Source organism: Dreissena polymorpha, chromosome 4, assembly GCF_020536995.1.
Source record: "Dreissena polymorpha isolate Duluth1 chromosome 4, UMN_Dpol_1.0, whole genome shotgun sequence".
Taxonomy (NCBI): domain Eukaryota; kingdom Metazoa; phylum Mollusca; class Bivalvia; order Myida; family Dreissenidae; genus Dreissena; species Dreissena polymorpha.
The window spans coordinates 93,946,944-93,972,099 of NC_068358.1; the positions used below are offsets into that span (position 1 = coordinate 93,946,944).

A 25,156-nucleotide genomic window follows, 5' to 3' on the forward strand; every position below is an offset into this window, starting at 1 on the left:
ACTTCCAGGTAGTATTGAACAATGTAGACTTTGATGTATACTGTAAAGACGTAGATTGAAAACGTGGAAAATGAACATGATGCATTTACATGTATGTTTCGGTAGCAGCTGATAAGAATGTTCAAACATTAAAAAACTGATTATATAGCATGCGACAATACATAAGAATACATAGTATCAGAGGAAAAACACACCGGATAAGTACCAGAGCATTAACCTAGACTCCGAGATGACCAACTTGAGTGCAGCGTGTCCACTTCATCTGGGCGAGCCGCACGACAAGTCCGGGTGAGTGATATGGGACTAACACCGTGGGGGCGTACTGGTAACACATTGCATATGGTTAATATACAAATGCACTATGACAGTTTATTTCAGATGATTTGTTCATTTAACGCGGTGCTTTAAATTAAATTCAAAAACATACATTTATAGCGTCTATATGATGAAACGTTTATTAAGACATGGACTAACGTTATGTAAAGCATAACCATTTAAAACAAAAAAACACGACACAAAAGGGCATTCATTTTGGGTAATATGCATAAATAACAATCAAAACTAGTCAGATATTTTGTGATGGTATGTATTGAATTCCACCTTTGGCTCGACGTTCCAACAAAAAATATAATTTCATCCCATGTCCATTTTGCCTCGTTTTGCTCTTACTAACTTAAACACGAATAAACCGCTACATACACACAAAGTACATAATATTTAATATTTTATGAAAGTCGATCATATTCAAATATAATGCTTGTTTTTTTTTTACTGGATTGAGTCACTATTTAGTTAAACCGTTCATATCTCAGGCAGGCAAGTTACGCCTTTCTTATCAAAGTGCTCGACTTGCGTTGATGAATTTATAAGAAAATGGTTCAACAATTTAGTTATGGCTTATCATTTTAAAAATAGTAAATTTCTCTTGTTGAACTGATACGATCTAATGCGTAAAACAATCCAATGTTTTATTCTTTGGTCGTAACATGGTATTACATAGGCTGAATCTTAAATATATTGTTTGATTTAAGTTGCTTTCAAGTTAAACTCATTAAATTATGCTTACCGGGTAATCTTTATTCTTATAACTTATATTTCTTAGAAATGTATTGTTTGATGAATATAACTTATTATATAAGAACGTGTGAATAAATTAATAAAGGTGAAACTATTATATTTTAAAACGAAATATTCGCAGTTTTATGTCCCTTTATCTATATCCATATAAAATGCACAGATATGTCTGAAACAATATGAGCCGTGTGCTGTGAAATGGGGGTTTAATGCATGAGGGTAAAGTGTCGTCCAAGATTAGCCTGTGCAGTCCGCAAAGGCTTATCTGGGACGATACATTCCGTTTAATTTAATTTTTGATACGAAGAGACTATCTTTAAACGAAAAATATCATAAAAGCGGACTTCACAGACTCATGTGGGACGACACTTTACGCACATGCATTCACTGCACAGACTCATGTGGGACGACACTTTACGTACATGCATTCACGGCACAGACTCATGTGGGACGACACTTTACGCACATGCATTCACTGCACAGACTCATGTGGGACGACACTTTACGTACATGCATTCACGGCACAGACTCATGTGGGACGACACTTTACGCACATGCATTCACTGCACAGACTCATGTGGGACGACACTTTACGCACATGCATTCACTGCACAGACTCACGTGGGACGACACTTTACGCACATGCATTCACTGCACAGACTCACGTGGGACGACACTTTACGCACATGCATTCACTGCACAGACTCACGTGGGACGACACTTTACGCACATGCATTCACTGCACAGACTCACGTGGGACGACACTTTACGCGCATGCATTCACTGCACAGACTCATGTGGGACGACACTTTACGCACATGCATTCACTGCACAGACTCATGTGGGACGACACTTTACGCACATGCATTCACTGCACAGACTCATGTGGGACGACACTTTAAGCACATGCATTAAACCCTTTTTTCAAAGAGCGATGCTCAATTATACTTAAGATTTTTTTGTCCTTAACACGATTAAATGCCTCAATTATAGAACACATAGTTACGTGATGTACACACTTTACCTTTGACCTGAACGGTTTATAATACAATCACAATTCGAGAGGCAATATGATGTATTTATTTGATCGTACTCATTATTTTCTTAGCAATATTGTCACCATAAATCTTTTCGAAGTATCATTCCGAAATGATGCGCATTCGTCGCTTGCAAACTTATCTATATAAGAAATATATTAATTAATCTCTATAAGGCCTTAATATGTCTTAATAATGCTGAGCCTTTTATCTACTACTAGGTTTAACTCCGACCTTGTGTTGGCTTTAATTATAACTTTATATTAGATAATGTTTACACCTTGAATTCAGTAAGATACGTATTCTAATTTTTTTAGTATTTTAGTATATATATATATATATATATATATATATATATATATATATATATATATATATATAATGTAGCATTAATTAAAGGTTTAATAATCTAAAAATGTGTGATATAAATAAAAATGCTGTAAGAAACTTAAGCAATAAAACAATACAGGCTACGATATTAAAACACAGGAAAAATAAAATATTATGTAATAAATCGATATAACTAGGGTTAAGACAATAATTATAATGATATTATGAGCAAAGTTTTGGCAACATAAAGATACTGTTTTTCATTAACTGAAAGGATACATGAAAGGATATTTCTGCACTCTAGCTGTCGGATCCCACAGCTACAGGTCGCCTGTCACCCTTACGGACACTTCATTTGGGTTTTAACCGTATTTAAACTATTGTGACTACAAGTCACAAATAGACTGACCAAGTGTGACTACAAGACACAACTTGTAGGTTAAAATTTCAGTGTGACTATAAGACACAATTAGAGGGGCTAAGCGTGACTAAAAGACCGCTGGATGATGTCATTCAATCATTGAGCAGAGAATCCCTAATGATTTTTGGTTACCGGTCACTTGTACAATAAATATCCTTTTCGAGCAAAGAAGCCCGCACAATTCTTTAATTTCTTAGTCCTCTGAGTCATGGTTGTTGGACAAATAAGCCCATACAACTGAGCCTCGATTTGTTTTGAAATCACAGGTATTCAAATTAAAATAGGTTATAAAAGTCTCTGAAGAGAAATGTTTTCAAATTCATTTTGAAAATGTCTATTGAGACAGAATTCCGAATGCTTGATGGTAGGTCATTCCACAGTTTCGGACCAACTCCGCAACTCCTGTCCATGTAAGTTTTTCTCTTTGTGCGTTTCACATCATAACATCCGTCATACGAGATGGTAAATCGTAAGTTACGTGCTGGTACTTTTCTTTTAAAAGTTCTGTAAGGTATTTTGGCGCGTGACCAACAGAACAATTATACATGAAGTTCAGTAATTTGAATGTTATCCTAGCCTTTACTGGTAGCCAGGTTAGTTCATACAAGGCATCTTTTGAACTGTCATATTTTATGTCGGCCGAGTACCAATTTGGCACACATGTTTTGGATACGTTGCATTTTGTTTATTTCGCATTGAGCTGTTTCATACAAGATGAGATTACAATAATCCAGATGGGATATTACCAAAGAAAAAACGAGTATTTCTGTTGCTTCTTTTGTTCAGTATTTCCTTATGTTTTTTTTTAATTTAAGGCAGTTGTACATGGCTGTACGGCACTTAATTTTGATGTGTTCTTTAAAATTGAGTGTTTCGTCTAAATATGCACCCTAATACCGTATGCATTTTTCTGCTTTAACAGTGTCACCAGCAATATCTATTTCTTTAGATTGACATTTATTTAATTGGGGTCTACTACCGAACATGATGAATTCCGTTTTTGATGCGTTCATTTTCAGTTTATTCTCGTTCATCCAGTTATTAATAAGGACTGCACAACTTTCAAGTTCTTGAATGGCAATTCTTTCAACAGAAGAAGATGTAGGTTTGAATCGCTTGTTTGCGGTATGGTCGTCTGCAAAACCGTAGACTGTGATGGAGGGTGGAACGACATCAAACAGTGTTCCAGCGTACGTCAGGTAGAGCCATGGAACAAGACAACTATCCTGGTGGACACTACACTCCAAAGAACGTGCCGCCGATAAAGCTGAATTAACACTTATGTGACAGCTTCTTGGACGAAGATACGAGTCTATCCAGTTTAGTGCCGTGCCACATGCACCGTGTTGTTTTTGCAACACCTCTAGTAGAATGTCATGATCGACTGTATCGAAGGCAGCACTCAAATCAATGGCAATAAGTGCAGTATCCTCTTGTTCCTCCATACCTTCGACTAGTCTAAGTAAAGCAGATTCACAAGAATGGAATTGTCTGTAGGCTGACTGATGTTTTGGAAGGAAATTGTCCAATTTTCTTAAGAAGTGGTCTTACTTTTGCCTGTATAAATTTTGAAGAAAAAACTCCTTTACTCAGAGAGAGATTAACCAATTTGGTCACGAACGGTAGTAACACGTTTCAAAATGATTTTAGTACTCTTGTTGGCAATGCATCTAGTTCGCATGATTTTGTTTGAAGATGAATGATGATCTTTTTCACTTCATCTTGGGTTAGCTCCTCGAACATACCGAAACATGGTACTTCCTTGTGATCGGGTGTGATTTTTTCGAAAAATGCAAGGGCATCTCGAATTTTGTTAATATTATTCAGGAAGTGATCGGCAAAATTTTCAGCTATCGCGCTGTCGCTTTCACCTTCCGGCATAGGGTTATCAGTATTTTTCCTGTTAATTCTGATACAAACTTGTAGAGTTTTTTAGAATCTCCGTGAAAATCAATTACTTTTTGACTAAGCGATCGTTGCTTATCTGCATTCAACTCGAAAGTGTATTTCTGGCATTTTTGAAAAGTTCATATTGGTCTGGTTGTTTGTTTTTTCTCCACATGCGTTCCAGTTTGCGTGTTTTGCGTTTTAGTTCAAGAATGTTTTCATTCAACCATGGTTTTGGTGCACGACAAATTTTGTTTTTCTCATTGCATGTCTGTCTCGTATGGTGACGTATTAGCGAAGACAGAGCCACGGAGCGTTTTGTCTCTGTCATCCGCCAAGCAACCCTCCATCACGTATTGTCACTAAGGAACCTCGTTTTTCATATGAGATTTACAATTATGCAAATTGTTATTTAATTAGTTTGTTTGTTTGGGGGAAGAATTGGCATCAATGAATATTCTGTTGATTGGATAGGCGCGAAAATGACCTCTTAATTCTGCGTTCCATTGTGATTAAGATACGATACGATCTTTATTTAGATATTGGTCGTTTTTAAATGCGACTCTACCGAAACCGGTACCTATCGATCAGCAAGCAATTTAGTACTTTCAAAGGGAAGAGCGTATCAATGGTCTAGTGGGGACACATCGGGTTCAGAACTTCGGGGTCGTAGGTTCGATCCGCCGCTCATTCTTAGCCTACCTGGTACTTCATATCGGGCACTCAAAAGAAACACGGTCGTCTCGTAAACGGGGCGTCTTGCGCTCTATCCCGTGTTACGAAACTTAAAAGTCTTCTGGGGCGGTTGTCTTATGGGAAATTTCCGTTGCACTCGCTACTTATGTTATCTACTAAAATGGCTATGGGGAAACAAAATAGGAAATACGTTTAAACATAATTTGCAATATAAAGCCGTAAAGTATAATGCATAAATGTCATTTCTGTCACTTTTCTTAAGAATGATTCTGTTTATGACAATCGTTAAAGGGGCCTTTTCACGTTTTGGTAAATTGACAAAATAAAAAAAAATGTTTCAGATTCGCAAATTTTCGTTGTAGTTATGATATTTGTGAGAAAACACTATTACTGAACATTTATCATGCTGTAAGATATCCAGTATATGCATCTGTTGACGATTTAAAAACCTGAAAATTATAAAGCGTTGCAGCGCGAAACGATCGAATAATTTGGAGTGTTCTGTTGTTGTCGTTATTATTTTGTGATACTACGAGGATTGCTTATATAAAGTATAAAATAAACCTCACATTTAATGAGCACGGATGGCCGAGTGGTCTAAGCGAAAGACTTTCACTCCAGTGGTCAGTGGTTATAGTCCAGTTGAGGGTTACTTTTTTCTTTTTTAATTTTATTCTTTTTTTTTCACTGGAGCTTTTTAAATCCAATGTTTGCATTAACCAATATAAAGTATTTCATGACAAACTTCAATACATGCCAACATCTGTGAAAAGTTTTTAAAGAATATATGATCATACGTATAATTATATGTTTTATCAGCAGCAGAAAAAACATTTGCTTTTTCATTCATTTAGTGAAGAAGTTTCCATTGTTCCGGTTGTAATACAATATTGGTAATGTATCGGGCACGTTTATTTTGTCAACCCCATTGGCTTTGCCGCCATCATGCGGTGATAAAAGGAAGTCCTCTTAAGTGTCTGTAGCCTTTACCAATAAGTTTATTTAGTGGCAATCTAAGCTATGACACTGGCGACTCTCACAAATCGCTAGTATAGTGCTGCCGCATTTAACTAAATAAAAATACAATAAATTATCATTCCAAATGAGAGGCTAATTAAGGAAAAGCCAATACAATATGTTTAAGCCTGATTGATAACTATTTACTACCCTAGATACTTGAGTAAAAGCTCGGATATTGGTTATTCAGATATTGCTATCAGGTCTGGTCACGCGAAATCTTCGCGACCGAGATCTGATAGCGGCCATTAAATGCGCATCTCATAGAAATTCCACGTTTATAATGACGGATTGTGGAATAGCAAAATTGAAAATTAACCTTTTGACTACGAAATGAAATGAATACAAACGGTTTTGTTGGTTAAATGTTGTTTAGTATATGGTCTATATCTCACAAGATGTTGAGATAAACTACTGTTATTTAGAAGTATGATCACGTTTAAAATTTTAATTTTGCTGGAGGATGACGTATAAATCGAGACGGACTAAAAGCTATCAAAAGTTTTATGATGCTAAGAACCTTTATTATTTCTTCAATATATTTCTTCATATATAGATATGCGCGTTTAGTTAGCTTCTAAAACTCTAAATAACGTCATGGAAATAAACACAATATGTTTTATTTATACTGAGCGCTACATATTCATCCCGGTAATCATGTGTTCATTTTTACGATGTTCTTCTGTTAATAGCGTCAAGTCCACGTATTTTCGCTCTTGGAAATGCAGGTGGATCATCGTTGTTATCATTAAACTAAATTTTCAGTAATAGAATAACATAAACGTAATCTTTATTTCTATTCTAATGATAGAATCCTTAAACATGATACTTTCATTACGTAACTAAATATAAAAGATCAGTGGTATAATTTGTACAAAATAAATGCAATGACGTGTAAATTGCTTATTTAAAGAAACCATAAACTTTATTTGTCATTCTTTCTTGCACATTATCCGTTCGCCACACATTAAAATAGATTTGAACACCTGTCGTATGTCAGACACTATTTATACGAGACCAAAGCCTCTCGTAGTTATTACCATATGAATAAATCAAAGCGATGAAAGTAAAAGACATATACGAAGAAATGGAAGTCATCATCAAGCAATAGAAATATTAGTTAACAATTCATGCATATCGTTTAATCATAAGTAAATAGAATAGAATGGGTTTCATGTCATACCATATGAACAACAGAAAAAACAACAAGTCAGCTTCGTGAACATTTACGTGTAAAGATGAAACGGGACAAACATACTAAAATACGCTGATTGCGTTAAGAGTCTATTGATAAGAAACGAAACAAAAATCAAATAACTAATTCATGTTTGTATGGTTTTGATTATTCATTTGAGTGAAGGCATACAATTTAAAAAAAAACAACGTCTTTACAACATTACACACACTTGCTCGCGAACGCCGTTTTTAATCAAATTTCGTTAAATTACGTTAAATAGTTTAACTGAACTCTCTCGAGAAGTTCAATTTTGTGTTCAAGCAACCATCGTCTATCAAGTAATAACGATATCTTAAATATGTATACCGAGCTGATATAATTTCGCAATATGATGCAAAAAGCAGTTTACAAAAGTGTCATTATCCGTTTATAGTGTTGAAATATATTTCGTTTCCTCTATTTAGAAGCATCACAAACATAAAACCTCCTTTCCCCGGGAGAGAAATGCATGAGTACATCGATTTACCGATTTGTACCCCGTAGAATAAAGAACCGCTTCTAGGTCCCGTTGGCTTAAGTCAACAGTATAAGAAGAGTTAACGACTCGAAAGCCAACTTTCGACATGCCTTAGCTTACAACTTCAACATATAGAACATTGGCGATACATTCGATTACATTTAATTGCACAATAGTGTTACTTTTTTAAACTTAAGTACGTGTGTACGTATTAAAAAAATAAAATAGTTTGCGTCTGAAACAGGCTCATACTTGTCTGCATTAATGACTTGGTAAATCCCCAATTACATTAATTTATTATATCATATACGAATATGACAAATAGTAACTCTGTCAAAATAGTAAATATATTTAGAACACTTTTGTCATCGAACGTGGCTTATTTTTTATCAACTTATCTGAATTAACGCTATATGTTACATAATAAACTCAGTGCTATGTGACATGGCATTTTACGTACCGCTAGGGTGGAGCCGGTGCTTGAGCGCTACGAGTCGGCGCTGCTGATGATTCTCGGCTTCGGCGGCTTCTCCATCATCCTGGCGCTGGTGCATAACGCAGTCCGGAAGCACATTTTCCACGACGAGCACAACCTGGACACAACGTTCGACGCTGGCGGAAACGTCTCCCTCAGCCTGACGGCGGTCACCGTCGCTTCACAGCTTATCTGGCCTGGGGACATTCTCCACAGCGCGACACTTACAGCTAAGGTATGCTTTCGGCTTATTGGCAATCCCCAAACTCCGTACAGTGAATGAAGCCCTATTCGTCGTGCTGTGCATTGGTACCATAACCATTGTGAGAAAGCCCTTTGAGATTAGACACGGCCGGTTTACAATAAGTCCGTCAACATTCTCCAAAGGGAGATTAGTCTTAGTTAAGTCAGCATCAGTAGGTAATGCTCCTATAACGCAATATTTTGCACACAAATTACATTTAGGTGAATAGGATAGAACGACAACTCTGCACGTGAGAGCAGATAACGACAACTCTGTATGCGAGAGCAGAGAACGACAACTCTGTATATGAGAGCAGAGAACGACAACTCTGTATGTGAGAGCAGAGAACGACAGCTCTGTATGTGAGAGCAGAGAACCACAACTCTGTATGTGGGAGAAGACAACGACAACTCTGTATGTGAGAGCAGAGAACCACAACTCTGTACGTGAGAGCGTAGAACAACAACTCTGTACTATGTGAAAGCTGAGAACGACAACTCTTTATCTGAGGAAATAGAACGACAACTCTGTCTTTTAGAGCAGAGAAGTTAAACTCTGTATGTCCGAGAAAAGAACTATAACTATTTATGTTAGGACAGAGATCAACAACTCTATATTTGAGAGTAAAGAAAGAAAACGTGTGTGAGAGAGCAGAGAAGGACAACTCTGCTAGCAGATCGCATTACTGTTTTAAACCAGGGGATGTGTTGGGTTTGGACGGCGCTAACATATAGAGGACTTTAGGGTGAGCTCGATTCACAATACATGTATTTAGAAACGGGAAAATTTTCGAATTATTACGTTTCGCGTGATAACATGATTTTATGGAATGGACTAAACATATATACCGTAATAACTCTAAGTTTTCGAACACTTAAAATAATGCGTGTCCGAAAACTTAGATACGAATAATATTTAAAAAATAACAGGTGTCCGAAAATTTAGAGACAAAAATTAAGGTATCCGAAAATTATAATTTTATTGAAATAAACGCAAGAAATCAATGTACAATAATTGTATTGAGATTTAGTCTTCTCTTTCTGCCTAGAACAATAAATACGGCTTCACAGCCTTACGAACACTTGCCAGAAATGATATAGAACAAAAAAGTAAAAACATAAAACGTTATGCTTCCTTAATAGGACAAAACTGTTTCAAATGCTGGTGGGTGAATCCATTGATTTCTATCGGTACACATGGTTTTTACCCAATTACGCGAATGTAATGGTCTATTGCCCTCATGCATGCATCTACCACATTGTATGACCTTAATCCGATTGTAAAAATCAATGATCGAAATTTCCAAAGACTCTATAGGTCTTTGAAATTTCACAAGAAAAGCGAAAACAGGGCCGAAGTCTGTACAATAGCGCTGTATAATATACTGTCCGAAAATTAAGAGGCATTAATTATGGACGAAAACCCATGTGTTCAAAAAGTAAAAGTCTCGAACAATAATTATTTTTGCTTAAAAAGAGGTTGTCCGAAAATTTAGAGAAATTACGGACTTCTTTTTTCGTATATATGTCTATTTCTTGGATATTGATACAATTTTAATAATATTAATGCACCGATATAAATAGTATGCATGCATTTTTCGGTATTTAATGTAGATTTCATTTATACCCTGGTATATATTTTAATATTTCTACTTTTTTCACTTACACGAGAGCAGTTTTAGAAAAGTAGGGATCGAATAAAAGGTAATCTTTATGTATTGAAGTTTTTTGCAGATTTATAACAGTTTGCTGTAAATATTTATAACTTTGATTGGTCTGTATAATTAAGCGATTAAATATTATCAATGCGCAACTATAAGTTCGATTAATTTGTGTTAATGGTTTGAAATCAAATTAATAGGCAATTCTCGTGAGCATTTCTTGTAGTTAATTGTAATGACGCAAAAGGTTGAGATAGATATAGACGTTTCTGTATACGTATTTAATGCCCTTGGTATTACTGCTAATACCTATTTAGTATCTTATCTGTATTGTAAGGATAAAATAATATGCGTATGAAATTCGTAACCGGTTTGATGAGATTATTTATCATGCTTTAACCCATTTATGCCTAGCGTCTAAAAAAGGCATTGGCAAACAGCGTAGACCCAGATGAGACGCCGCATGATGCGGCGTCTCATCATGGTCTGCGCTGTTTGCTTCAAGGAATTTATGTAGGAAATATTCTAAATATAGAAATTAATATAATAGACATCCCTTATTTTGGTAATAAATTGATCCAATTTAGAAGGATGGGAGAGTCCATTAGGCATAAATGGGTTAAAAGAAGCTCCGAAGATGTTGCACAAACAAGATGCAGACAAAAACATTGTCTACAAATATATATATGTATTGTTCCTTAACAGTTATAAATTGTCCCTTTACAGAACGGCATAGCTGGCCCCTTTTGGTATGCGGTGGGGATTATCTTCAATATATTCATTTTCCCAGTGTTCTCCGTCCAGTTCAAAACACGAGCACCGGGAGCAAAAACATACTTGCAAGTAAGTAGGTCATACAAAAAAATATACAAATTTGTATTCTACACGGTCTATTGCACTGTGGATCAGCAGACGATTTATTGCTTTAGTCTATCTCACGGATGATTCCGGAGATAGTTGATACTGTATCGCGAATGCTGGCACTATACAGTTTTCATTAAAACTCGAACAATGCATGGTGAACTGTAATCTCGCTTTAAACAAGCTATTATGTCAACTCGCCCGGACATTGTTACCTTGATCGTGTATGGTTTTTGTAAATTTTCATCCTAAGGGATTTAATGCTACTTCACATCAGAAAGGTTTCTTGTAATTTAGCATCATTAGCGGTATGTTGCAGCCTCACAATATTCAAATTAATATTATATTCTCGCATTATGTTATGAATAGTATAACTTCACATAACGCAAACTTTGCCCTTTTTTCATAACAACGTGTTTAAAGACCCAGTTTGAATTTCCTGCGCTATTCCCCTATGTACTCCAGGGATAAACACTATTAAGTATTTCGAAACCTCGCAGTTTGAATAGCACTTTGTAACATATAATCATGCAAAGTTTATCGTAACCTTTCATTTTGTATGTGTTTAATTAAAACATGGCATCCTCGTATGATACATAATTAACTCGAATTATTCAATGTATTTTGTACGCATGCATTATACGAGGAATATTTTGTCACATTATTCGATATGTATTGTACTATCACTTTATACAAGACTTTGTTAATTGTTACCTGATATCATGAAAGGTAATTTTGTGAGATACTTTCTTACAAAACAACTGCATCAAATTTCATATTATCTGCCTCGATTGACAATCACATATATTAATTCCTATGGATTAAAGCCACACACCTTGAAATGAAATACATGGCATAGTACATTTAATTATAAATAAGAAACATATTTAATATATGCCAATTTGAATATATCTGGTGATTACAAGGAGGAAATCCGTCTCTTTTGTGCTTTAAAATTAAAAAATAATCGCGTTTGTCGAAATGGACGTATACGTCTAGAAATCCTACTTTCGGTTTTAAAAGCGGTACCTTTTGAAAAATAATAAATTACTTGCTAACTAGGCTATATATTTAAATTTATCTATGTCAATAAGAATATATCTGATGGTTACAAGGTAGAAATCCGTCTTTTTTGCGCTTTAAAACCTCAAAATAATCGCGTTTGTTGAAATGGATATTTTCGTATAGAAATCCTACTTTCGGTTTTAAAATTTAAAAAAAGAATAAATTACTTGCTTACTAGGCTATAGATTTAATGACAATTTTGCACACTTTCAAATTGCATCTATATGTATTGATTAACATGTATTTCATTTCAAGGTGTGTGGCTTTAACAAAAAATGGAACAAGTTACTATTTGCCTTTTCTGTGTCAGCAATTAAGAAGCCTTGATAGAGTGCATTTTATTTACATTTTCCTAAACATACATATAATTTAAAAGATTGAGTTAATTAACAAGTTAATTCCTTTGTAGCTTTAATGATATTTTTATGGGATATGCCATCCCATCCCATTGTCATAAAATACTTAACACTAGTATGTTTTCTGTGTATATTTCTTATTGTTACATTGTTATCTTAACAACTGATGAACTATAATAAAAATGTACTTGCACCTTCCTTGTTTAAATGCATTAGCATAATTGCGACGAAACCGACCACTACGTTTAGATATAGCGATTTTTATTAACCGTCCTATTTGCAGATCATCCACGCCCGATTCGGTCGCAAGGCGCATGTTGTCTTCTGCTGTTTTGCGTTGCTTACCAATCTTGTCATCACCATCGGCATCCTTCTGGCCGGTCGGGCAACCATACAATCTCTTACCAAGAACGCCTCGGATGAATTCACACTCCTTACAATGGCGGTTTTATTCGGCTCCTATTCGCTGATCGGCGGCCTAGGGACTACTTTTTACGTGTCGTATTTTAACGCCTGCCTTGTCTTCATTTTGCTGATCGTGTTCGTGGTAAAGATCTGGCACAACACAAACAAGGACTACAGCTCTATTGGCAACGTGGAGCGCATGTTTACTGCCATCTCGTGCATCAAGGGGCCGGAAGAGAACTATGACAACAGTTACCTCACATTCCGGTCGGGAGTGGCTTTCTTGTTCGGCGTTATCGAGGTTTGATATATTTCTTAGATCGTAAGCGATAATTGTTAAGGCTTTATTAAGCCGCAATAACTCATTTTTTAAAATTTTAAACATAATTAATATTTTTCCAGTGAAAAAAATTTTACCAAAATACAGTGTCCGAAAATTTTGAGTTCCCCAGACATGCCTATTTTACCCAAACGAAGCTAATAAAGCCTTATAACTTCTTGCATGTATATGCTATGTTTTATGTGTCGCCGGATTCGTGAAAAAGATTGGATGCTTATGAAATGTAATTGTTCGAAAATTTGAGTCATAAATAATTCATGATCAAAATAATTATTTTGGCTAAATACGCGGCTGAGTAATTACGTTACTTTACCTATTACTTTTTTAATAACTCAGTTCTGATAAATTTCCTGAATTTGTGAGAATCGATCGGAACAAATTAATTGCCCAAGACATATGAAATTGGTTAAACATTGTAATAAACTAATAAACCACGTATATTGCCATACTGTGTTCGTAGGTGTTCGTTTCCTCCGCTGTGACGTACTGCGACCAGGCGTCCTGGCAGTCGCGTATCGCGGCCAAGCCCACCCAGGGCGTGTACGGGTTCCTACTGGGCGGGCTCATGTGGTTTGCAATCCCCAGCACCATGGCGACAACAACCGGGCTCGCCTACCTCGCACTGAGCGCGGAGAACAAGACCAACCTCCTCACGCATGGCCAGATCGACGAAGGTGCGTTGGCGGAATTGATTTGGGCCGCGCTCTGATAAAACGGGATTAAATGAGTCGTGTTCTGAGAAAACTGGGTTTATGCATGTGCGTAAAGTGTCGTCCCAGATTAGCCTGTGCAGTCCGCACCGGCTAATCAGGGACGACACTTTCCGTTTTTACGACACTTTTCGTTTAAATGTAGTCTCTTCTTAGCAAAAACCCAATTAAGGCGGAAAGTGTCGTCCCTGATGAGCCTTGATGACACTTAACGCACGTGCATTAAACCCATTTTCACAGAGCGAGGCTCATTTTTATACCTAATACAAATAAGCAAGATTTAAACATCAATAGTGTACTGCAAATAGTAACATTTGCAAGAGTCATATTTAGCTACCACAGTTAAATGATGAATTCATGCAGTAGTTACAGTATTTAATGATCAAAGCCACAGTACAAACTAGTAAATATAAGCCGATATAAGCATAATACCTACAACCGCGTACATATGGCAAGCGGTTCGACACATAATCCCAAGAAACTAGGTTTCTCATGAGAACCTAGGTTCTCAGAATGAGAACCTAGGTTCTCATGAGAACCTAGGTTTTCAAATGAGAACCTAGGTTCTTGTGAAAACCTAGGATACCAAACGAGAACTGAAGTTCTCAGAATGAGAACCTAGGTTCTCATGAGAACCTAGGTTCTCATGAGAACCTAAGTTCTCTGTGTCTATGAGAACCTAGGTTCTCATGAAAAACCTAGTTTCTCATGAGAACCTAGGTTCTCAAGCGTAAACAAAGGTTTTTAAATGAGAACCTAGGTTCTCATGAGAAACCTGGTTTCTTGGGATTTCATAAACCTTGGTTCTTATGAGAACCTAGGTTCTTATGAGAACCTAGGTTCTCGTGAGAAACCTGGTTTCTTTGGGATTTCATAAACCTAGGTTCTCATGAGAACCTAGGTTCTCATGAGAAACCTAGTTTCTTGGGATTATGCGTCGAATCGCTTGCCATAATTAACCTCCAGTTGTCTCCCATTGCTTGGTACACGCTGGCGGCATATGTGTAAAATGAATAGAAATAGGCGTGAAACCGTGAATATTTCTCCCCAAGAGCATTTTCTGAACAATGTTCAGACAATGCTCAGTAATATTCTACGAAACGTGGATAGCGGAATGGGCCTCTTGTTCATGTTTCCGTGCATGGGTGTTCTTGAGGAATGAAATTAGTAAAGTAATCAGTCGACATTGGTCTGAACACGTTAATAAAAAAATTGAACTGTTTATGAAATACATCTTTAATTGTAAATATTATTTTGAGACTAAAAATTCAGATCAATCGTTACATAATACATTGTCACAGCATTTAATGAGTTTCAAATAGTCAGTTCCCTTGTTCGGGCCTCAAACGACTGTACGGTACAGTTTTCTATTTGAAGGATGTCTGTGACCTACATGTAGGAAGCAATCATTATGGTATAAAATACAAGTTTTATCTCTATTGATTATGTGTAATAATGTATTATTCAATCGTAAGATATCGGCAACACTGCAAGAAAAACTTATGCGCTAAAGACTTTGCAAACATATTTCAATAACTTGAGATATCTGCAAAAATAAAGTTCTTAACGGCATGTTTTCATTCTGTCCGGGCTGGAATCATATGTGAACCCCATTGATACTGCGTCATGAATAATATGTGTCTCGTATTCCAAACGAGCAAGTTTACGCCGTCCGACGCGTAATTCTGAAAACCTAGGTTCTCTGAAAACCTAGGTTCTCAGAGAACCTAGGTTCTCATGGAACCTAGGTTTTCAGAGAACCTAGGTTTTCAGAGAACCTAGGTTTTCAAAGAACCTAGGTTCTCATGAGAACCTAGGTTCTATGAGAACCTTGTTTCTCAAAATGAGAACCTAGGTTCTCATGAGAACGTAGGTTCTCTGAAAACCTAGGTTCTCAGAGAACCTAGGTTCTCAGAGAACCTATGGTTCCCAAATGAAAACCACTGATATGGCAAGCAGTTCGACGCATTATCCCAAGAAACTAGGTTTTTCATGAGAACCTAGGTTCTCATTCTGAGAACCTAGGTTCTCGTGAAAACCTAGGTTTTCAAATGAGAACCTAGGTTCTCATAAGAACCTAGGTTTTTAAATGAGAACCTAGGTTCTCATGAAAACGTAGGTTCTCATTTGAAAACTTGGGTTCTTGAAGCCATGTGCAATCTTCAAGCGAGAACCTAGGTTCTCATTCTGAGAACCTAGGTTCTCATGAGAAACCTAGTTTCTTGGGATTATGCGTCGAACCGCTTGTCATACGTACAGAGCACTCGTTCTTCATTGGCTCAACATAGTCACGTGGAAGCGGTGGGGGTTTTTTTGTTTTGTTTTTTCGAGCATTTGTCCATATAAGGTCAATCAAGGTGCACATCCTGTCATTTAGTTAAAACTGTTTCAAAGTAAACGTAAAGTCACGTTTCGGCAATAAAAAAGTGCTGTCATTGAATGTAGTCAACTTAAGTAGTGCAATTTGGTTACTAAAATAAATAACGGGAAATACTGCAAATAATGGTAAGTCTAAGATAATTATATATTATTATAATTTATAGTTTATCGCCCAATATTAATTTAAAGACCCTGTATGATACCGTACGTTGTCGGTAAGAAGACGCCGTACTTAGATATGAGAAGACTCACGTCAGTCATAGCCTCTCCACAGGTTTGACGACCATGTCCTCCATATTGACATGTCGTCGTGGCGTAGCGGATATGGTGTCGCGACCGAGAGGGCACGGGTTCATTCCTTACTGTGGGAGCATTCTTTAGATCTAACTCAAAGGACACCGAGTACTGGATCTTCAAAAGGAAACGGACTCGAGAGCTTTTCAATATGCATTTTTGGCTTTCAATGCCAACAAAATGTTATCAAAAAAACGTTTACACTTAACAGGTTTGGTAACGCCACTGATTGCGGAGACGGTGCTGGGGAGCGCCGGCGGAATCCTGATCCTCACGATGGGCGCCATGGCGCTCATGTCCACTGGGTCAGGCGAGGTGATGGCCATGTCCTCCATCATCGTCTATGACATCTACCAGACTTACATCAAACCTTTCAGGTAAGCGGGGTCACCGGAAGTTAAGTATGATGAATATTGTATCGGCGTTTATTTCGTCCCATTTTTCATTAAATGAGCCGAGCTCTGGAAAAAAACTGGGCTTAATGCATGTGCATAGTGTTGTCCCATATTGCTTGTCCGCACAGGCTTATCTTGGTCAACACTTTTCACTTTCATGACTTGTTTTGTTTAAACAATAATTCATTCTAGGACTGCACAGGCTAATCTGGAACGACACTTCACGCAGGTGCATTAAACCCCGGTTTCACAGATCGCGAGCTATTTGTTGATTAAGCGATAACACATTGATGCCAAATGTAAAATTGCATTCCGAAATGTTAAAATGTTTTTCTTAGATCGTTAATTTAAATTTTAAGTTATGCATCATAACTTTCCTTTGAATCACATTATAGTGATTTTGTACGTGAAACTTTGTAAATAGTACGACTATTATGTAGTCTATAATTATTTTTATATAAATAAAAATACATTGTGTAGACCGATCTACCGTCTCAAAATATGTTCATCCACCAAACAATTATAAGTAATTTATCTTTAAAATGCTACGTAGACAGAATGAAAAAAGTAACCTATTTAACCACATATCTAACAATAACCAGGCCACGACAGGTCGCATTGTGAGATAAGAAACACATTATCTAGGAATCTAATTATCCACAAAGGCGATGCCAGTAGTAAAAAAAGTAAACGTTTTATGGCCTTTTTCACGCAGTACCAATTTCATTGTGTTTTAACGACGGGATTTAGTCTGGTTTTGCAATTCATACGTGTGTTCATACATGTAATCAAGGCGCTCATCAAAAGAGGTTTTCCACGGGTTCAATACGAGATATTTCCATTAAAGCGCATGTGCGTGTATCATGGTCGTTCATGTGGCTTAGTTTGTAATTTACACGATTTGTTGAGTATTCATAGACTTTTAACATTACACAAGATATCAATATATTATTTTTAAATAACCTTGATCGAAGGAGGTAGGCCTGATATTTCTAGTATGCACATTTAAATACATTAGTACATGGAAATATTCCACAGTTCAAAATCTTCATTCATATGCCTTTACCAAATGTATACCTGGAAATACCGTTATTTATCTGATTGGGTCACTTTCCAATGCAAATATTATTTCTAATAATAGTAAAATACGACAAAGAAGAAATCGACGAACAGTATAAGCATAATTGTATAATTAATGTAAACCTCAAAGAAGTGTGAAATAAAATTAAGGAAATGACTCACGATGGCAAATATAATACTTACACTATAAATTGAGTTTATGCAGGGGATATATAAATAAAAACAATTCTACAATACCTGCAGACGAGGGTTGACAGAAGTAGACTGTGTCCTGTGCGGGAAGAAGAAAAAAGACATCGTGAGGAAGAAAAATGTGGCGAACCAGTCTAACAACCGCTGTGAGTGCCCGGATGTTTCAACGTGTCAGCCATGTAAAGACGACAGGCGAGCTAGAAGCGGAAAATCCAGCAATGCGACTAAACCCCCCTATACGTAAGCATTGGTTTCGAAATTTCTGGAACCTAACCCATCTAACGTCTTTTTTTTCGAAAACACGTTTTAATAAAACATACATCATACATGGTATGATTACATTACTCTTTTTGTTGTAATCGGAACATTGTCCTATCAATGCGTGTCCTAACACACGGAAGCAATGTCACTTATGTTAATTTTATGTTTGCCGATGGTGTGTACAGTTTTAATTCATATTTGATAAACATTACGACCACAGTTCAATACATACTCCGCTTAAAATTGTCCATTTTTTACGCATTGACAATTTTGAAGTTTCGAATATAAGCTCAAATAACCTCATATAAAATTGCCAGTGTCTAAAAAATGGTAGTATTAATAAGCAAACAGTAGACACATTTAACTGGTCACTTGACGGATGTCAAATTTACATTATATTTTCACGAAATATAAAGCTAAACATAAATTTATAGTTCCTTCGATTTTACAACTTATATCAGAATTGCCAGCTGCAAAATTCGGTATGCATCATCAGAGTTTACATAATAAAGACGTCACATAGTAAGTTCCCCGCATAAATGATATGTGTATGACAAGAAACGTTTTGACACATTCAACGTTAAAGGGGCCTTTTCACAGATTTTGGCATATCTTGAAGTTTGTCATTAAATGCTTTATATTGATAAATGTAAACATCGGATCTTAAAAGCTCCAGTAAAAAATCAAGAATAAAATAAAAAATAAAAAGTAAACCTCAGCAGGGCTTGAACCACTGACCCCTGGAGTCCTGGAGTAAAGTCTGCGACATAGACCACTCGGTCATCCTTCCAGATACAATGACAAATGTATTTTATACTCTATATAAGTAATCCTCTTAGTTTCACAAACTATAGCGACAACAACAGAACCCTCCAAATTATCAATTCGTTTCGCGTTGCAACGCTTTATAATTTTCAGGTGTTTAAATCGTCAAAAGATGCATATAATGGCTATTTTAGAACATGGTAAATGTTCAGTTTTACTGTCTTCTCACAAATATCATAACTAAAACGAAAATTTGCGAATCTGAAACAACTTTTTTCAATTTTGTCAATTTACCCAAACGTGAAAATGCCCCTTTAAGAAAATCCTTTTCAATATTTTATACATGCGTATGTGATAATTCGTCAAAACTGAGAACCATGCCATTCGCACACATCTATTAGCGCATACATAGGAACGGACGGTACAATTATAACAGTCAGAGCATGCCATTTCAGTTGCTCCACCCACGGGCGCTACAGAGAGTACGAGGACGGTTTGATCGGGTTCAAGGATTGGTGCATTGTCATGGTGACGATATCCATCATCCCGCTAGGTCTCGTCGTGTTCGAGACCGGGATTGACCTCAATTGGATCTTCTACAGCGGCGCCATAGTGACAATCCCGTGCTTCCCACCGGTCATACTCTCCATTATCTGGGTCAAGGCCACCGGGAAAGGTCTCATTTCAGGTACCCAGTGTTGATAGCCTTCGTAGTATTTACATATATTCGGAGCAGCAAAGCAATGTACTGCGCCTTGTTATTACCGCCCCATTTTCACCCCTTTTCTGTAGTACTTGAATTACAAACGCAGAACTGTTAATATATTTATAAATACACGTTTTAATATATTTCATATTTATGGTGAGTATGCAAATCGAACACGACGTCTGTAATGGGATCAATAAATACGCACGAAGCTCATTTCAATGAATATCCGGCCCGGTTCTTCGCAATGTTGTCTTTGGTATCATGATTATGAATTTTAGTTTCTCGGCAGCTATTTTTGGACGCTTTACGACCTCACCACAACATGATGCTATATGACGTATTAAATGCCAATTTGATTAGAAAGTGACGTTTCCTATAGCAAGTGCTTATGATATTAAAGAATGACGTTAATTTCTTTTTCACAGCTGTATCGGTACATTGATGTTATCAAATATTCATGAATGTCAAATAGTGAGGGTCTTAAATTTGACGTTAAAAATAAAGTATAAGGATATAAGAAGTTACTTTTGGTAAAGCTACGAGGAAATGTTTTTTTCTAATGCAATCTTGATATTAAAGTCGTCTATTCATGTTTAGACTTAAGTTTACAAAATTGTAATTGGTTTTTTTAATACAATTATTATTCGACAAATAATGTCGCTATAACAAGTATTCTATACGTCAAGTTTATTTGGCTAGTCATACCTACAGATTATGTCATTTTATTATTTTGACCATATCATACACGTGTACAGTAAATTAAACCACTGTGTTTTATTATAAAATAATAACGTCGAAGTGCAGCGAGTAAAAGCCATGATTAGTTAACTAGGGTCTGGTATAAACTGAATATCATAAACTTTTTTTATAGGTGGAGCTGTAGGGTTGGTTTGCGGCATAACCGCCACCCTGGTTACAGCGTCCTTTTACGATGGCGGCCTCGGGAACTTCCTGAAAAACACTGTCCAGAACTACGCCATATTGGCGGGCACCTGCTCCAGCTTCGGAGCCAGCTTCCTATGTTGTATTTTAGTTTCGATTTTCACGCACAATATCAAATCGGTGGACGATGAGAATTTAGAGTGGCAGAAAATGTATGACATTGAGAACCCGCTTAATCCGTGGGAGTTTAACTATAGGGAAGAGCTAAAGGGGCTGGAATACGATGGGAAACCGACGTTCGAACAAATGGCGATGACGTTTCGGCGAGCCAAGTACACGGCCTACATCGGCGGGGTGCTATGCATAGTCGTGTTCGCGGTAGTGATTCCCGGCGTCATGGCGATGTTTCCTAAGATGGATCTCGTGCAGTTCTCGGTCTGGATCTGGGGCACGCAGATCTTCGCCGTCGTAATGGCGGTCATAGTGATCGTCGCGCCGATGTACGAGGAGATCCGAAAAATCATGAAGGAGTACCGGAAGTCGGCCTGTATAATGAACGGCGGCTACGGGCAGATGCAGATAATCACCGCAGAGAGACACGACGCAGACGATGGTAAGACGCCGGTAACCAACGTGTAGGAACAGTGCCGATAACGTCATACTCGAAAAGGCCTCCTGTATTTTTCATTCGTGTGACGTCCGAAACTTAGTGAATAATTAAATGTGAACACGAGTCATATTGATTCTCTTGTTCACTAAATAAAAATAAATGATTTCAAATGTTTACTTCCAAACTGAAGCAAAGGGTTGCCTGCGATTTGCATATACTTTTTCGGCAATGTATGCAAAAGAGCATACGTCAAACTTTCACATTTGTATTGTTTGCTGTTTTTATACAGAGCGCATCTCATTGATATAATATTTTATGTATAGTCTATTCGTAATACATTTAAAATGCGTTAGAAATCGGGGCGACGGCAGGATAGATAAGTCGATGACTGTGATGTAAGTAATTTTCATGAAAGTTAGAGTATAAATAGGCGAATATGGTCGGATTGCGTAATATCATTTAGTGAAACACTTGCATGTAGTATTGTTTGAAGCGACATCGATTTTGTCTGTTTTAAGTGACGCTTAAACGCGCAAGATCGACTTTATTGGCAACGTAATTTATTTAATGCGAGTTTTAACATATACATGACGCTGTGCTGATATTTTTTCATTGGATATAATACGACATAACCTGCCATTGTGTGTCTGCGTGAAAAAAAATGTAGCGTTAACTGCGTTCAGTGATTGAACTATGAGCATAAAAAAGCAATGACGTTGAATAGTATTATCGCTGTCGTGTTGGCTTGTACCCGCGCTTCTCAGTCGATCCGGGTTCAATCTCGCTTCTTGTTCATGTAAGCTTGGTCTGTTGTCGACATACTGGGCTGTCGTGATTCCCTCCGGGCACTTTGGTTTCCCCAGTAGCATAAGGCGACACTTTAATCAAATGTCATTCATAAATATATAGAAAATGCATCTTTATTTCAAATTTGGTCCCAACTGTTAAGTCAGGTAAGTTTATGAGGCAGTCCTAGTGATGAGGCGCGTGCCCTGTTCTCGGCCTCAGGCAAGGAAGAACATTATAAACTTCGAATACATACACTCATTTATAAAACTTGTTTACCGTGGTATTTTACATTAACTTGCTTTTATCGAATTGCTGGTTAAGTACACCATCATTTACCTATTGCAGAATGTTGAAATTAATAGTACTTTTTAAGAGTAAAATACATTAAACACATTTATGGATCATTCATATTTGTAATAATACTTGTATTAATTTACTCATACACATTGAAATCGACATAATAAACGAGTATTGTTTTGCACAAAGTAGTGTAATATTACTGTTTTATCATATTATCTCACATGATAGTTGCAATAATTCAACTCTCAGCTTTATAACCCAATGGTTAGCTGATAGTTGCAATGCGCCGGCTCTTGCCCATGGGTGCAAAATTTAATCAACAATGCAATGGTTAAGGAACACTGAAACTGCAAGATCTTATCAACGTTTACCTGTCTAAACCACAAACTCATACGAATGGTACCATTAAAACAATAAATAATTGCTTTTTATTGACATTGTTTTGCTTTCGTACGCTGTATCCGCCATATTGGAAAATTAACCCAATATTGGTTAGGTCGCAGTACACCAATATTTTGCACGTCGGGTTATATGTTGGAGTCTACAAAGTCGATAACGATGTGTTATTCGATACAGAATACACTGTTTCAAATTTAAACATAAAACATGTCAGCGAGTAAAGTGTTGAAACATCGTCGTGTTTTTATAGGGTGCATGCAAAGGATAACATCCGTAGGTTGCCATTCAGGTAAATTTAACATGTTTATGAAGTTTATTCATTATTTTCCTCAATTTGTCTCGAACGACGTCTGTTTAGTGAAGCGCACGGATTCTCTGCGCTGAACTGCACCCATGTTTATGATGGGGTGCATATGGACTGCCAGAGCCGCCATAGCAAAAATTATCAAAGGCTCTGGCAGTCCGTTTATATGGACTACTCACATGGGTGCATAGTGTACGTTTCACATGTTATTTCAAATGCACTATTATATGCCTCTATTGATATGATATGAGTTTCATTGTCTGCAGTCTGCACGTTTTCACATGTATACCTTAATTGTTCGCAAATACAGCAGGTTCATCAGCTGTCAATTACAAAGAAATACATACATGCTTGTTCATGCATGTACATTGAATGCATATTTATAAGGATATTGGATCTCATAATGCATTATGCAAAAGGCCATTTTATTCAATTTAAAGTAAATGTTTATCAAGGGAATCGCAATTTTATAAAGAATATTCGCATTACTATGAGTTCAACAAAAACAACTATTTAGAGGTTGGAGGGGAGATTGGGGAGGGGGGGCTAAACGAGTGAGTGAATATCCACGTTTTACAAATTCATGTGAATATTGTAATAACTATTGTGCTAGGTGTTTATACACGTTAATACATGGGACGTTAAATGTAGTTAGTTATAGTGCTAGCCAGAAGTTAGTGTCTGTAACATATAACAGAAAAATAAACCATACATTAATAACTGTCTTTTCTGTTGTTTTTGTTGTTTCATACGGTGCAGATAAACTATGCACGTTTGCATAGTTATCCACCCTTACACAAGTTACCGTTAGAGCCGCGACGTGCGAAAATGAGCATTAGGACACACGCGAACATTTCTAGATATGCCCCTGCATCCGTATGCTCTGATGAGAGGCCATAACGTCCACAAATGAGACCACGAAGTTTTGCGTGACTTATAGCGGGCAGGGTATCTCCTGACCAGACCAATGCGGATGCGCAGGCTGGACTGGCGCTACAATCGCCATACTGTGAAACCATTATTAATCGTCAGGAATTAATTTTCATAAATTTCGTCAGTAGACCGATCGGCGAATTTAAGATCCTAACGAACAATCATTCTCTATGTTTGAACACAAACAAACACTAAGTTGAACAATATTTTAAAACTTTACCGTAGACATAAGGCATTAAATTCCAACATAATCCATGCACACATTCACTGCTGTTTCGTAATCATTTTAATTGCTGTTTGTTGTTTGCGTTTAACCACACTTATTACTATTTTATATGTATCTTTTTTTTTATTTTTAAATTATTGACATTATTGATTTATATACCGGTAGTTTACTTTTTAAGAACAAACACACACATAGAGTTTATAATTTTAATGTTGATATCAGAATAAAAAAAGCATTTTATTTGAAAAAAACACTTAACAATCTGGAACCTCTTTCGTATAACACAAACAGTTTTAAAACGTTATTGACAGCATTTTAATAAAATTGTTATCAGTATGGCAATTATAATAATAGAATAAGACTAAT

General features: G+C 36.7%; 1 protein-coding gene across 1 annotated transcript; it reads left to right on the forward strand.

The window, feature by feature from the left end:
* The first annotated feature begins 30 nt into the window (after window positions 1-30).
* Window positions 31-24,132, forward strand: LOC127878005 (uncharacterized). Its single transcript, XM_052424361.1, has 9 exons — window positions 31-288; window positions 8,623-8,866; window positions 11,262-11,378; window positions 13,101-13,523; window positions 14,023-14,236; window positions 17,157-17,322; window positions 18,664-18,852; window positions 20,094-20,326; window positions 21,219-24,132. The coding sequence occupies exons 1-9, from the start codon at window positions 230-232 to the stop codon at window positions 21,866-21,868; spliced, it is 2,295 nt and encodes a 764-aa protein (XP_052280321.1). The 5' UTR covers window positions 31-229; the 3' UTR covers window positions 21,869-24,132.
* The last annotated feature ends 1,024 nt before the right edge of the window (window positions 24,133-25,156 follow it).

Excerpts from the sequence above, each read along its gene's own strand:
- LOC127878005 (XM_052424361.1), top strand. The coding sequence starts at position 230 with ATGACCAACTTGAGTGCAGCGTGTCCACTTCATCTGGGCGAGCCGCAC. Across the intron at positions 14,237-17,156 it reads GCATGGCCAGATCGACGAAG|GTTTGGTAACGCCACTGATT; the intron begins GTGCGTTGGCGG and ends TACACTTAACAG. Across the intron at positions 20,327-21,218 it reads CGGGAAAGGTCTCATTTCAG|GTGGAGCTGTAGGGTTGGTT; the intron begins GTACCCAGTGTT and ends CTTTTTTTATAG.